This window comes from Lissotriton vulgaris, chromosome 1_1 (genome assembly GCF_964263255.1).
Source record: "Lissotriton vulgaris chromosome 1_1, aLisVul1.2, whole genome shotgun sequence".
Lineage (NCBI taxonomy): Eukaryota > Metazoa > Chordata > Amphibia > Caudata > Salamandridae > Lissotriton > Lissotriton vulgaris.
Genome location: NC_141685.1, coordinates 833,796,605 through 833,810,450, shown reverse-complemented (window position 1 = coordinate 833,810,450; position 13,846 = coordinate 833,796,605). Strand labels below are relative to the sequence as shown.

Below are 13,846 nucleotides of genomic sequence, written 5' to 3'. Positions count from 1 at the left end.
GTTTCGGACGATACTTCCAGTCTGGTCAAAATCAACGAGCTCTTGATGGGAGCCCCTGGGCAGCTTATTGTAGGAGGGGATTTCAATTTTATACAGGATTTGAAAAAAACACTTCAAACAAAAATAAGAAACAACTGAAACTAAACACTAAAAGAACTATGGAAGCTTTCAAACTAGAATATCAATTAATAGACCCCTAGTGAAATAGTAATCCAGAGAAAACAAGGTTTCAGATTGCTTTACATTTCATAATTTCATTGTAATTATGAGTGACATTCAACGACTATGAGTGACACTTTCTCTCGAGCAAAAATCAAACAATGAAGATGAGGGAAACATAAATATTAGAAATGACACCCATTTGAGCAACAAGAAACTCTAAGATCTGGAAACTGCTGCAAAGCACTAGAAATTGAAGAGCACTAACCGACATGACAAGGACAGTGTCTGAGGTATATGTGCTTGTAGCCGAGGTTTGTTGTTCTGGACCTCTCTGCCGCCTTTGATACGGTGCCTCATCGCCAAATTTTGGCCTGTCTCTCTAATATTGGAATTTATGACTCGGTGTGGGAGTTGATTGAATCCTTTCTAGAGAATAGAACACAGCAGGTTTGGATGCCTCCATTTTCTTCAGCACCAAGAAAGGTGACTACGGGAATTCCTCAAGGTTCAACTTTGAGACCCCTTTTCTTCAACGTATACATCACGCCGTCAATCTATCTGGCGGAGGAGGTGTGCAAAGATCATAGCCTATGCTGATTATACCCAGCTCCTCTTTATGTGGAAGGAAATAGATCTGTCTCCTGATCTAGCCAAAAACTGCCTTGCAGCAGTCTTTAAATGGCTCACGGGGGCACAGCTCAAATGCAATGAGGACAAGTCTGAGGTACTCCTTTATGGGTCCTTTCCTCTGCACTTCAGGGATGACCTTTGGCCAGCAGGTTACTCCAAGCCTAATTCAACGGAAGCCCAGTGAAGAATCTGGGGGTCTGGTTCAGTGAGGACCACAGATTCTCTCCACAGATAAAAAACTGGCCAGAGTGTGCTTCGGCACACTAAAACTACTTAGGAAATTCCTGCCACTGCTGCCCAGATCTGCAAAGGAAATGGTGATACGTGCCCTCATCCTGTCGCGCATCGATTACGCCAACACATTATATATTGGCTTTCCCGGTTATCAGCAGAACAAGCTACAGACCAATCAGAATTCAGCAGCGAGAGCACTGTTGGGCATTTCTGGTAGGTCTAGTACAACGCAATATCTCCGGGATTTGCATTGGCTCCCGGTAGGGCAGCGCGTTCTGTTTAAGGCCCTCATCCTTGCCCATGTTTCCTTATACAAATCCGGGCCCTCCAATCTCAGGACACGCTTTAACTTCTATGTGCCTGAAAGACACTGAATCTCTACAGTGCAATGCCTTGCCGTAATCCCACGCTACCGCCTAGCTAGAACAAGGGGCAGCGCCCTCTCATTCAGGGTGGCCAAAGCCTGGAATGCTTTTCCATGAATCTGCGAAACACCCAAGACCTTCGGCTGTTTAAAAAGAAGTTAAAAACGTTGCTTTTTAATTAACATCCAGCCTCGTCAAACATCCTTCTGTCGCCTCCAAACTGGCTCCCACGCCGGGACACTCTTGAGTATCCGTGTGCAGTATCAATGTTGTATAACATAACAGTGCAGTCCATGACCTCTCATGGACTGTGCCTGAAGTATGTTATTCCATACAGTGCAGCTCATGATACTTCACCGACAGTGTCTGAGGTATGTGAGCTTGTAGTAGAAGTTTATTGTTCCGCACAGTGCCGCTAATTAAACCACATGGAATGCATGGTTGGAGCTGAGGGTTGCTGTACCGGACCAGTGCAGCTCATGTCACCTCATGGACAGTGTCTGAGGTATGTGTGCTTGTAGCTGAGGTTAGTTGTTCCGGACAGTGCAGCTCATGACACCTCATGGACAGTGTTTGAGGTATGCATGCTTGTAGCTGAGGTTTATTGTTCTAGACAGAGCAGCTCAGGACACCTCTTGGACAGTGTCTGAGGAATGTGTGCTTGTAGCTAAGTTTTGTGGCTCCTGACAGTGCATCTAATGGCATGCCAGGAGCAATGGCTGAGGTGTGTCTGCAGTGCAGATCTTGTGGCTGAGTATACCCTGCCCAACGTATGTCTGCCTGTAGGAGTAATCTAATAATTGTTTTATAAGTGCAATAAGTGAGGTCAGTTTCTGTATTTGTTTAGTCATGCCTTGGCTGAGAAAGCAACACAAAGCGCCAGTGAGTGACCTTTGCTTAGGCTGTTTGCAGATTTGATGCCCCCTCGGAAGCCTGAAGAGATGCTCTGTCGAGATGACTGTGTATCCGACTTGAGTACGATTTCTCAGCATTTGCATGAAAGAAGCAGGCCCGTGAAATATAATGTAAGGTGTAAAAATAAAACGTGTGCATTATTTGTGGGCAGTTGCCTAAATGTACATGAAGTATTAATAAAGGATCAACCTTCATCAAAGCATCACACTACAAAACAAATGTAAGCAATAAATTAATACGCAAACCATGCATTACAGTAAATAATTAATATCGTGGGAGAGGTTCTAAAAAACCGGAAAAATGCAAAGCACAGGATAATAGTCTCCGAAGAAGGAGTGATTGTTCTTTAATGTGATATCGGGCCTTGGAGAAAGGGTGAGAGTTCAGTCTTTGGATAACTGATACAATAAAGAAGGGCAGAGTGTTCATTTTGGGGATAACAGTGAAAGAGATTGAGTCCTGGAAGTTCTAGAATGTGATATCAGGTCCTGGATAAGGTCTGGGTGTTCTGTTGGATAATCGGGGATATGTAGAAGGGTTGCAAATTCTGGCATGGGGTCTGCAGGTCTCTATATCAAAGATGAGTATTCTGTAACGTGATAAGTCATCTGGAGAAATGTAGTATATAATACAGGCCCAAAACACTTTGCGTCCAAATCCAGAATCAGTATATGACATGATAAGACATCTCAAAGTGCAAATCAATTATATTGCTGTTTGATCCTTGAGTAGTGAAACAATTATCAATTAGACAGTGCAATGGAGGTCCCGACAACACAGATTCAGCTAGAAATTAGTAGTCAGTCTGTCAACAACAGTCAGCTGACCTGGACTCAATGGAGCCGCCAGAGCCTGCAATGGACATCGGGCAACCCTCAGGCGAGTGAGGCTGAGGCACATTATGTAGTTGCTCGAGAAAATTATTCATTTTGTCTATTGCAAGTTATTTTCTGTAATTTAAAAGCTGCATTCTCTCTGCAAATACGTGATGTGGCTGGTGCTGGCTTTGCAGACACAGAGAACGTACACACTTTGAATGAACGTAAACATTTCAACTTTGTAGAAAAGTCACAGCTCCAAGTCCCAACACCACTCATTTCATCATGCTTTAAATTAATAGCAGACTCCATTCGGAGATCATGCAGTTCCTGCACCAGAGAGAGGTCCACTGTGCTGTTTGTTAGCTGCAGCAGAGAACACCAGTATTCATGTGGCCGGCCATGCACGCGCTGTGAGTGCAGCGTCGTGTGTGTGTGCACATTTGCAACTTTAAGCACAGCATTTATACCCTGTAATCCAACCGGCAACAAAATTATTATGCCCCACGCTTGACTTTAGAGCAAGGATATCAATCTTACTTTTTTGCAGTGAGTGTAGGCACTGCACGCGTTGTAAGTGTGTCGTTGTGTGTGCATAGCATGTAGATTTCTTAACATTACCCAAATCTTGCTGGCAGCTGAATGATTATGCCCCTCAGGGCTAGGCACACGTACTTGTTGTCTTTTTTGCTGCAAGCTCATCCAGCTCCCAAGTCTGGCGAGCTGCAGCACGCGCACTGTCTGCCACACTCCACTCGCCAGCAGGTTATTATAATTAACAGGTCAGTGCTCTCTGGGCCGCAGTGCTTGACAGGCACAGCTGAGGAGGTGCTAATGTGCATAACTTCGCATTTCAGTGCGATGATGCAGACCACCACACGGAAATGCGTTAGTCTAACACCAGATGAGTGGCATTCACATTTACCACATGCTATAAGCATGGATGGGGGAGGGAAGGGGTGACTGTCGCCCGGCAGGTTGGAGCATTACATGCCCCCTCTGTGTCTGTGCTGAAGGTCAGACAGGAACTAGAATATGTAACAGACTGCAATGCAGCTCTTCCCCACATCTATTTTAACAGCTGGACTTTCGTGCCAGTTAAAATGAGCTTATTGTTCCCACAACTAGTAAACCGGAACTTAGAAACACCGGCCCACTTGTGATTAGGTGGAACAGAAATCCATTCAGGTATTTGGTCTGATCCGACTGATAATCAGGCCCAAATTCAAGTTCAGGAATGTCAACCTACGGGGCGTGGCTTGGCGCCCGATGGTGATGGCGGCGCCCGTGTGAAGCTCCACTGAAGCTTCAGGAGGCGCTCCGTCTACGGCGCGTCTTTTCCTGTTGGACGGCTGTTTGCCAGCGGCGGAATACTCCTGGACGCCACCGCAACTCTTCATTCCCTGCTGACATGCCCTGAGGCAGAGAACTTTGTCACGGCTGCCAGCTCCGTTTCAGGTATCGGCGCGGCCGCCATTTTATGACGTCGCGCACTTTGGGCTTTTCTGCTGCCGCATGGGGTTTCTTTCGTGACTGTTGCCGCCCACCTCCTGGAACCTCCATATTCTTTCTATTTCTTGGCGGTCTGCAAGCTTACTCCTGCCTCAGTTTTGATATGGGGGGTTTCCACATCCTTGCCTCCCTCAGTCTGCCATTTTGCGAGAGTTCTGGCGTTTTATTTCAATGTTCTGCTGGTGCGGCGTAGGAATGCCTGAGTTGCGCAACAACTGCCTTCTCCTCATTAGCTGCTGCTGAACACTGGCCACACATTATCTGCCAGTTGGGTATTCTTATTCTGTTCCACGGTGCGCAGACACACTTTTGTTATGCCGCTTCACTTACCTCAGCCTCATTGATTACAATGGCAAGGGGAGCTACCAGGAACTACCATTTGATCCCATTCTGGCTCACCGCGTCAGATTTACAGCAAATTTCTACCGCCTCATCACTATATGTACACGCCAATTAATGCTTTCATCAATGTTCTCCTGCTCTACATGATGGTGGCGCACAAATTTATGCGCCAATAAATGCCGCTTCTTGTCTACTTGCTGTTATTCATCGCTGTTTCTGGCGTTGCAGATGTCATGTTAAGTGGCAAATGTGACTTTCTACATGGTGGTCAGCTTTTACTTGGCGTCTTTATGGATTAAGACCTTGTTGTCCTCAAGAGTGCCTTTCTGGTCTACTTACTTCCCCTCAATTCAACAGTAAACTGCACATATTTTTGCCTTGGACCCTCTTCAACTTTCCTCACAGTGGTTTTCTGTGTTTCACTGTGCACGTTTCGTTGGAATTCACCTCGTTGTGGGGGCAGCACGTGTTGCGGGGGTTGTTCTCACCTGTTTTTTCATGGGCCGACTTAAATCTATGTCACGTATACCCTCCAACACCACAACAAAGGTGGACTTTGTGAAAAACTCCAAAGTATTTTCAGCTTTTTCTAAATTGGAGAACTCTTTCACCTCGTCTGGCTCTGATACTGCCATGAAACCTCCTCAGTCAACAGTGGGGAAAGCTACCACCAAGCGCCTGAAAAAAAGATCCTCCTTCGCCTCTCAAGTCGTCTACACCTGTCTCCATGGAACTCTTGCTGGAAGAGATAAGATCTTCGTCTTTTCCTGGAGGAAATCGGCACCTTACTCCCCTTTATGGAGGAAACTAATGTCAAGCTCCAAGCTCTCACAGACAACTGGTCCCAAATTGAAACAAGGGTTTCCTCGGTCGAACAGTCTGTTGCCTCATTTCAGGAAACCCGCACCACAGTTTCTCATCTAACCTCGCAGGTGGGCGCTCTCCAGAAACAAGTGGAGGAATTGGAAAATAGAAATAGGCGGAACAACCTTCGCATTTACGGCTTGGTGGAAGGTCTTGAGGGTTCGGACTCAATCACTTTCTTTAAGTCCTTCCTCCCTAAATTACTCCAACTGCCAGAGGGTACGAGTCTTAACATACAGCGTGCTCACCGATTGGGTCGCCTACCTACATCTGCTTCCATGTCCCAACGACCAAGAGGGGTCATTATTTATTTTTTGGAATACACTGACCTTTTGAAGGTTCTTGCGGATGCCAAAGCTTCACCGAAACTATCATGGTCTGGTTCCTCTCTGTTCTTCGACCAGGACTACGCTAAGGCGACTGCCAATCGTCGGAAGGCTTTCCTAGACATGAGAGATGTCCTTCGCTCCATGGGTGCTAGATATGGCTTGTACCATCCCTGCCTGTTTAAAGTCGCCTACAACAACAAGACGACTACCTATGAAGATTCAGTACGCCTGCAAAGCTTCATTAATGAACACAAGACTACTGCAATGGACTCTTCTGGGCCTTCCTCGTCTCATCCTGGCTAAGTTATTGTCCTGTTCGTTCTTGCTCTTGCGATGTCCACGTTTGGTCATGTTTTGCCTTTCTATTTGGTTTATGTTCTCTTGACTGTTACTTCCCTTCAGCTGCCTTATTGTTGGTTGTTCCCTGTTCTCGTTTGACTTATTTTATGTAATTTTTCCTCTTATTCCCCTCTTTGTTTCCACAGGAATTCTTTCCCGTTTGATGATGTCTCCCTGGCTTCCTGCCCGGCTAAACACGGATGTGTCGCCTTGCCTATGTGGCTCCTTCCCCCCCCCCCCGACTCCTTCTCGTCTTCTCCTTTGTAGGTATGTTTTTCCCTTGTCTTCTTCTCCTATTCTGTTTCCTTTATTTTTTGCTCGTCCTCTCATGTCTTAGCTTCCTTGTTTGTGCAGAAGTCATAACCTCTTTTTTTCAGGTTGTGGATCTCTTTGTTTTCTCTCTCCTCTTCCTCTAATCTACCTGAACTTCTCTCTCGTCTTTACTTTGCTCTCTCTTGTTGCACATACTTTTGACCTCACCAATTTTCTCTCTCTCTTACCTTTCTTCATCTCTATTCTATCTCTATTTCCTTTTTACTCTTCCTTCTTCATGGGTTTTTCGCTTCCTTTTTTATACGTTGTACTTTATAGCTTATTTTTTATACCATATCTTTGCATTTGTTATGAACTCATTACAATACTGTACATGTTATGTCCTTGAATAGAACTTCCTGGAATGTCAAGGGTATCAATTCCCCAATTAAGCGTCAACGCATTTTATCTCACCTAGCCAAATTGAATGTTGATATTGCGTTTCTTCAGGAAACTCACCTTTCTGACATAGAATCTGCTAAGCTTAAAAGAGGTTGGGTGGGTGAAGTTTTTTATTCGCAAGGTGATGGTAAACGCAATGGTGTTGCAATTCTCTGTCGCAGGTCTCTCCCTTTCACAGTCATTTCCCAAGAATCTGATACTAATGGCAGATGGACACATGTCAGACTATCTCGTAGAGGTGTTCCAATCTCTCTCCTTAATGTTTATGGCCCCACCAATGGTGAACCCCTTTTTTGGGCTGAGTTTTCTCCGCGTATCACCCAATTCATGGATGACAATTTCATCCTTGCGGGGGATTGTAATCAACCTCTTGATCAGTTTATAGATAGGAAATCTGATGCCACCTATGTCCCTACTAAATCGCAAAAACTTTTTCCTCAAGCTATATCGCAACTAAGGGTGGGCGTAAAATCCGTTTCGCGGGCGAATTTGCGGATTTTCCGCGATTTCGCAATCCGCGAATCTCGCGAAATCGCGGTAAAATCTGCGAATCAGCGGGGACGAATTTTCAGCCAAGCAAGGGTTACAGCAGCAGGTGCAAAAGTTGAACCTAATTTCTTTGTAACCTTTTACAAAAGGGTTACAAACAAATTAACTTCAACTTGGACAACTGCTGCTAATTGCTTCCTGGCGCCTCGTTATCTTCTTGCAACTATTCTCTGACCCTGCTCTGACCCTTGAAGCAGGGTCAGAGAATAGTTACAAGTTGGCAACGAGGCACCTGTCCAAGGAATTAAAATTCATCAGGAAGCACTTACAGATATAAAAAACAGGAAGAAGGGAGAGGATGGCAAATACACCCATTTTGAGTTGTCAGGAGGGGTTAAACTAAAAGAGACCTTTACAGCACAATTTTCATATGCATTTTGCTAAAAATAAAAAGCTGTATGTTCTGTAGGGGCAACTCCGGAATCTGGCCCTTCAGAGATCCGGCCTCTCTTTCTTTCTCTCGTTCTCTCTCTCCCTCTCTCTTTCCCTTTCTTTCCCTCTCTTTCTCTCTCTTTCTATCTATCTATCTATCTATCTATCTCTCTCTCCCTCTCCCATAAACGACTGCATGGGTAACTTCGCTATGCAAGCGGCTCGTGAAGACGCAAAAAGCCCCGCGAACACGCAAAAACCCCGCGAACACGCAAAAAAACAAAAATCCACAAATTCGCACAAATTCGCGAATTTTGCGGATCGGAAATTCGCAAATCCGCAAATTCGCGGATCGCAAATTCGCAAAATTCGCCCATGCTTAATCTCAACATAAGCTTGTTGACTCTTGGCGACTCTGCAACCCGACTGTGCAAGAGTATACCTTTTATTCACCGTATCATTGTTCACAATCACGGATTGACTACATTTTTGTTTCCCATGATCTTGCTCAAACGCTTAATACAGCGGAAATTGGTCCGATTTTGCTCTCGGATCATGCCCCTGTTGTAGTCAGCCTTGATGTGCTCCCTAAAGTTGACGGGCCCAGGAGATGGCGTTTTAACAATACCCTCCTCTTGGATCCCAAATTTTCCGCTTCCTTCACCGCCTTTTTTGATGAATTTTTTCTGTTTAACGATGTTCTGCCCATTTCAAAACACACTGTTTGGGACGCTTTCAAGGCAGCTGCGCGCGACTTCATTATTAATTATGTCACAAAGAAACGCAGGACTGCTCGCCAATTCACTAAAACCCTCCTTCTTGACATTAAGCGATTGGAACACGCCTATTTCACCTCACATTCCAAAGATAGTCTGACAGCTTTGGTCGCTGCTAAGCTTAAATTTAATGAAAAGTCTACTGAAGATGCCTCCTTATATTTACTTAAGTCAAGTGCTAAGTTCTATGGTGGTAGGAACAAAGCTGGGAAAATCCTTGCCAATTACTTGAAGGTCAAGCACAACAAGATGACTATTGAATCTGTTTATGACACCAATGCACACTTACAACACAAAGATGCCGACATTCTTGCTACATTCTCCCGCTTCAACGAGACCTTATACACCTCTGACACCCAACCCTCTCCTCATTCTCTTACACATTTCTTCTCAACTATTCAAACACCTGCACATTTCCCTCTTGATCTTTCCTCTTTGGAGACTGACATCTCACAGAAAGAGCTGCTCACCGCGCTCCAGCGTCTTAAACTTAACAAAGCTCCTGGTCCAGACGATTTTACCGTTGAGTTTTACCTTAATTTCTCCAAATTATTGATTCCGAAGCTGCATTTCCTTCTCCATTCCTTTGCTGAATTAGGTGCTTCCTCAGGGTCCTTTTCAGATGCACACATTTGTTTAATACCCAAACCCGGAAAAGATGTGCAATATTGCAAGAACTACAGACCCATCTCCCTTGTTAATATTGATTATAAAATCTTCGCCAAGTCATTGGCGATAAGGTTGGATCATTTGCTTCCTGACCTCTTAGGAGAAGAACAATCCGGCTTTGTTAAAGGTCGTTACATTACTGGTAACACCAGGCTTTTATTTACCATATTGTCAAAATCATCCCATCTCCAGCATTCCCTCGCGGCGATTGCCCTAGATGCTGAGAAGGCGTTCGACAGGGTTGAATGGCCTTACCTCTTCCATACTCTCGGATGGTTCGGGTTTGGCCCTAAATTTATTTCCCTAGTCTCATTGTTGTATTCTCACCCACGGGCTGCAGTTTATGCTAATGGTCAAATCTCCCCCTACTTTGACCTTGGCAGAGGAGTTCGCCAAGGATGCCCCCTCTCACCTTTTCTTTTCAATCTTGCTTTAGAACCTTTCTTGTCCAGACTGCGCCAGAACCCCGACATTCATGACTTTCAGACCACGGAATCCTCCATTAAACTTGCTGCCTACGCAGATGATATTTTACTCTTCATCTTGAATCCCACGGTCTCCATTCCTGTTTTCTTGGAGGAAGTACGGAATTATTCCTCAATCTCTGGTTATAGGCTCAATAATGATAAGTGTGAGATCCTTCCCCTGACAAAATTCATCTTTAAACCTGACTTTAGCGCCTCCAATTTTACCTGGAGCCCTTCCCACATTAAGTATTTGGGATTGCACATCACCCCTTCCATCCCTGACACTGTTTCCCTCTGCCTTACTAAGTGCACTCAGAAAATATCCGACCTCACAGCCAGGTGGCATCCTCTTTACCTGTCTTGGTGGGGTCGTTTGGACACCATTAAGATGATGTTATCCCCCATTGTTCTGTACACACTCTCCAATATCCCCGTCTCTATCCCAGCCAAATTTTTAAAGAAAATTAATTCAGTCTTGTCCTCCTTTTTATGGCATAACAAAAACCCTAGAATGTCCCTTGCTAAATGTAAATGTATAGGCATTTATGTAGCGCACTACTTACCCGGAGGGTCCCAAGGCGCTTCGACCGCTGCGAAACCCTTCCTGGCTTCCCTGAGAGATGGTCCCTTAATGGGTATCTCCAGGGTGAGACCAGGCATCCCCAGCGGTCTGGTGGGGCCGTTAGTGAAGATGAGGCAAGCTAATGCCCAGAGTTGCTGAGTGTGATCGCTGATCAGAGTGGGCACCGAGGGGAGAGAATTATCGAGTCCGCTGACCCTGGTCCAGAAACCTGCAGCGCCGGGAATCGATCCCTGGTCCCGGGCCGTCCGGACTTCCCGGCTTACCATAAGGCTTTTTTGTTGCGTCAAGCTTCCTTTTGGTTACAGGACCCTGATTCTCCCTGCCCTCTGTGGACCAAGGTTGAACGCCTCTTCCTCTCCCCTTTCTCCTTTGCTGAATATATCTCTTTTTCACGCAAACCCTCCTCGATTCCTACTCTCATTCATAAATTCACTGTCAAACTCCTCTTATCCTCTAACCCTCCCCCCCTACGAATCTTGCCGATTTCCTCTCATCTACTATTTGGCATAATAAATACCTTTTAATCCGAGGTAAACCCTTTTACTGGAAATCTTGGAGATCCAAGGGATTGCTCTGGATATCACAGCTCTTCTCGCAATCAACCTTTATGCCTTTCCATACCCTATGTTCCACCTTTGATTTGCCCTCCTCCTTTGCTCCCAGATATCTTCTCCTCAAAGCAGCGGTTATGGAGGTTTATGCGAGACTCTTGCAGGCGACCCCTTCTCCTATTTTACTTGACCTTACTCTCCAACTTCATTCTACCCTACAAGCTCTTCCTAAAGCTTCTGTTATTTACAAACATCTTCATGCACATACACTCCCCAGTCCCAAGTCCTAGGTGGAGGAGCATTGGGAAAATGATCTTTCTACATCATGGCCAATATCTCTGTGGGATAGGATTTGGACAAAAGTTCGTAAAACCTCTAGGGCGGTGTCCTTGATGCAATCTATATTTTTCATATATAACCGATTGCTTCAGACTCCTTCTACCCTCCACAAGAGATTCCCTGCCACCCCAGATGTATGTTGGTCTTGCTCATTACCCAACGCCACTCTGTTTCATATGTTGTTCCTTTGCCAGAATGTACATGCCTTTTGGTTACAGGTCTGGGCACAAATTAATGTTATCTTTCACACTTGTATTCCCTTCTCTCCCACCCATATCTTTTTGGGAAGTCTTTCTCCTTGTTGGGACGAGACTGATCTCTATGTTCGTATTGTTGATTTACTACTGGCTGTTGCGTTTCAACAAATTACTATTAATTGGAAGTCTTCCTCTACCATTACTTTCAGAGCATGGTGGTATAATTTTTGTCACAATCATAGGCTTGATACTGCTTTTGTTTTTCCTGCCCAGATGGGAGCTAAACGTGCAGATTTATGGCTTCCTGTTACAATGTATTTGGATAATTGTACAACTCGTTCCTTCTGCCCGCGACCTGCTCAGCAGGAGGTTCCCAAACCCCCTTGATGCCCTTTTTCATTCCCCTTTCTTTGTTAACATACTTACCTGCATAGCCTCATTTGCATTTACTTTTATTGTATAATTACTGTACCCCTTCTTTTTATTTTTTAATGCCCATGATAAGTTTATTGTCGTTCCTTCAACTCTATAATGTATACTGATTTTTCTCCTCATGCTTTCCCTTCCCTCCCTCCCACCTCCCTTTTTTCCCCCATAGTTCTTTTACTGTATTATGTATTCATACCTTATATTATGATTAATAAACTATTATTGAACTTAAAAAAAAGGAATGTCAACCTATAATGATATGTCATCCTTTATATCTACCTATCACTCCATTGTAGGGTAGGCATCAAGGGTGCAATATTATAGTCATATCACTTGTGATATAGTCGTCCCCCCACCCACTCAGTCATAGCAATCCATGCCTACCACCTGTCTTTCCCAACGTGCAAAAAGCATGTGGGGAAACCCTCACTTCTTCCAGTGCAACCTCCATCACCTACCTTGAATGTCGGGGTATAGAAGCATGTAGAGCAGGCACCAGTAGAGGGTGGTGGCAGTGGTCTCTGTTCCTGCCACAAACAGGTCCATGGTGGTGAAGAAGAGGTTTTCCTCAGTGAAGCTACTTTTAGAGTCATCTCGAGCCTGGAATAATATAGACAAATGTGCACTGTAAATACATGGCTATGAACACTTTTTGAGTTAATTAGACACGTCTGGGTCACTTCACATATAATGTTCTAACTTGACAGACAGCAACACATTCTATTTATATATTATGGTTTTGCACAGGCAGTGTAGCCTCATTCAGTGCGAGAATTCTATCACAAAATGTTTTTGCATTATATTTCTTGCGCAAAATATTTTTTGTAGGAATTTTCAGCCCCAGGTGATGGTTTACAGATTAACCTTTTCCATGCTGATGACAGAACCGCTCCGTCATCAGCCGCGGTGGCGCTGTGCTGATGACGGAGCGGCTCCGTCATGGCATGCCCGACGTGCCAGCGCAGCGCTGATTTTGCGTCTGCGTGGCGCGTTCTATTGAGCGGGCGGGACTATGATGGAACCGCTCTGTCATGAGCACAGCTCAACCGAGGCTGGTGACGGAGCGGTTCCGTCACCAGCATGGGCATGCCGCGCGGCACCCCCGCCCCCTTAGCGCTGCGGCGGAATAGCCGCCGCAGCGAAGGTGTTAACATTTATCCAGTTGTGGCTCCCATGCTAAGACACACTGCACTTTGAGAAATGCAAAAAATAAAAATAAAATGATAATAACAAGACCTTACTATCATATTTTTTTTCTGTGTGGACTTAAAGCCAGGTTAGGGCAGGGTGGGGCTCACCGCCATCAGAGGGAGGAGTGGTTTGCACTCTCCAAGTGCGCATGATGCTTTTGCCGGACCTTTTAGGTCAGCTAAACCGTCTTGCACACTAAGGGCCAGATGTAGGTAGCTCTTTACCGATCGGAATCGGCCGAAAATACCGATTTTCGGCCGTTTCCGATCGGTAAAGGGCTATTGAGATGTAGGGGCACATTTTCGGTAATTTTACCGAATCGGTATCATTACCGAATCGGTAAATTTACCGATTCGGTAATATGTACCGAATCGGTAAAATAATTACCGATTCGGTAATATTTACCGATTCGGTAAAATTACCGAAAATGCAATGTAGGTAGGCAATGTACCTTCTGCACATGGCTTACAGAATCGGTATTTTACCATGGAATACAAAT

At 45.0% G+C, this 13,846-nt stretch overlaps 1 protein-coding gene across 2 annotated transcripts in view; it reads right to left on the bottom strand.

The window, feature by feature from the left end:
* LOC147747972 (cytochrome P450 2D4-like) overlaps positions 1–13,846 on the bottom strand; it is a 179,475-nt gene that overhangs the window by 61,038 nt on the left and 104,591 nt on the right. For both annotated transcript variants that reach the window (XM_086957408.1, XM_086957417.1), the window contains exon 6: positions 12,615–12,756. In XM_086957408.1, coding sequence (XP_086813534.1) covers positions 12,615–12,756 — 142 coding nt within the window. The remainder of the gene's footprint in view (positions 1–12,614; positions 12,757–13,846) is intronic.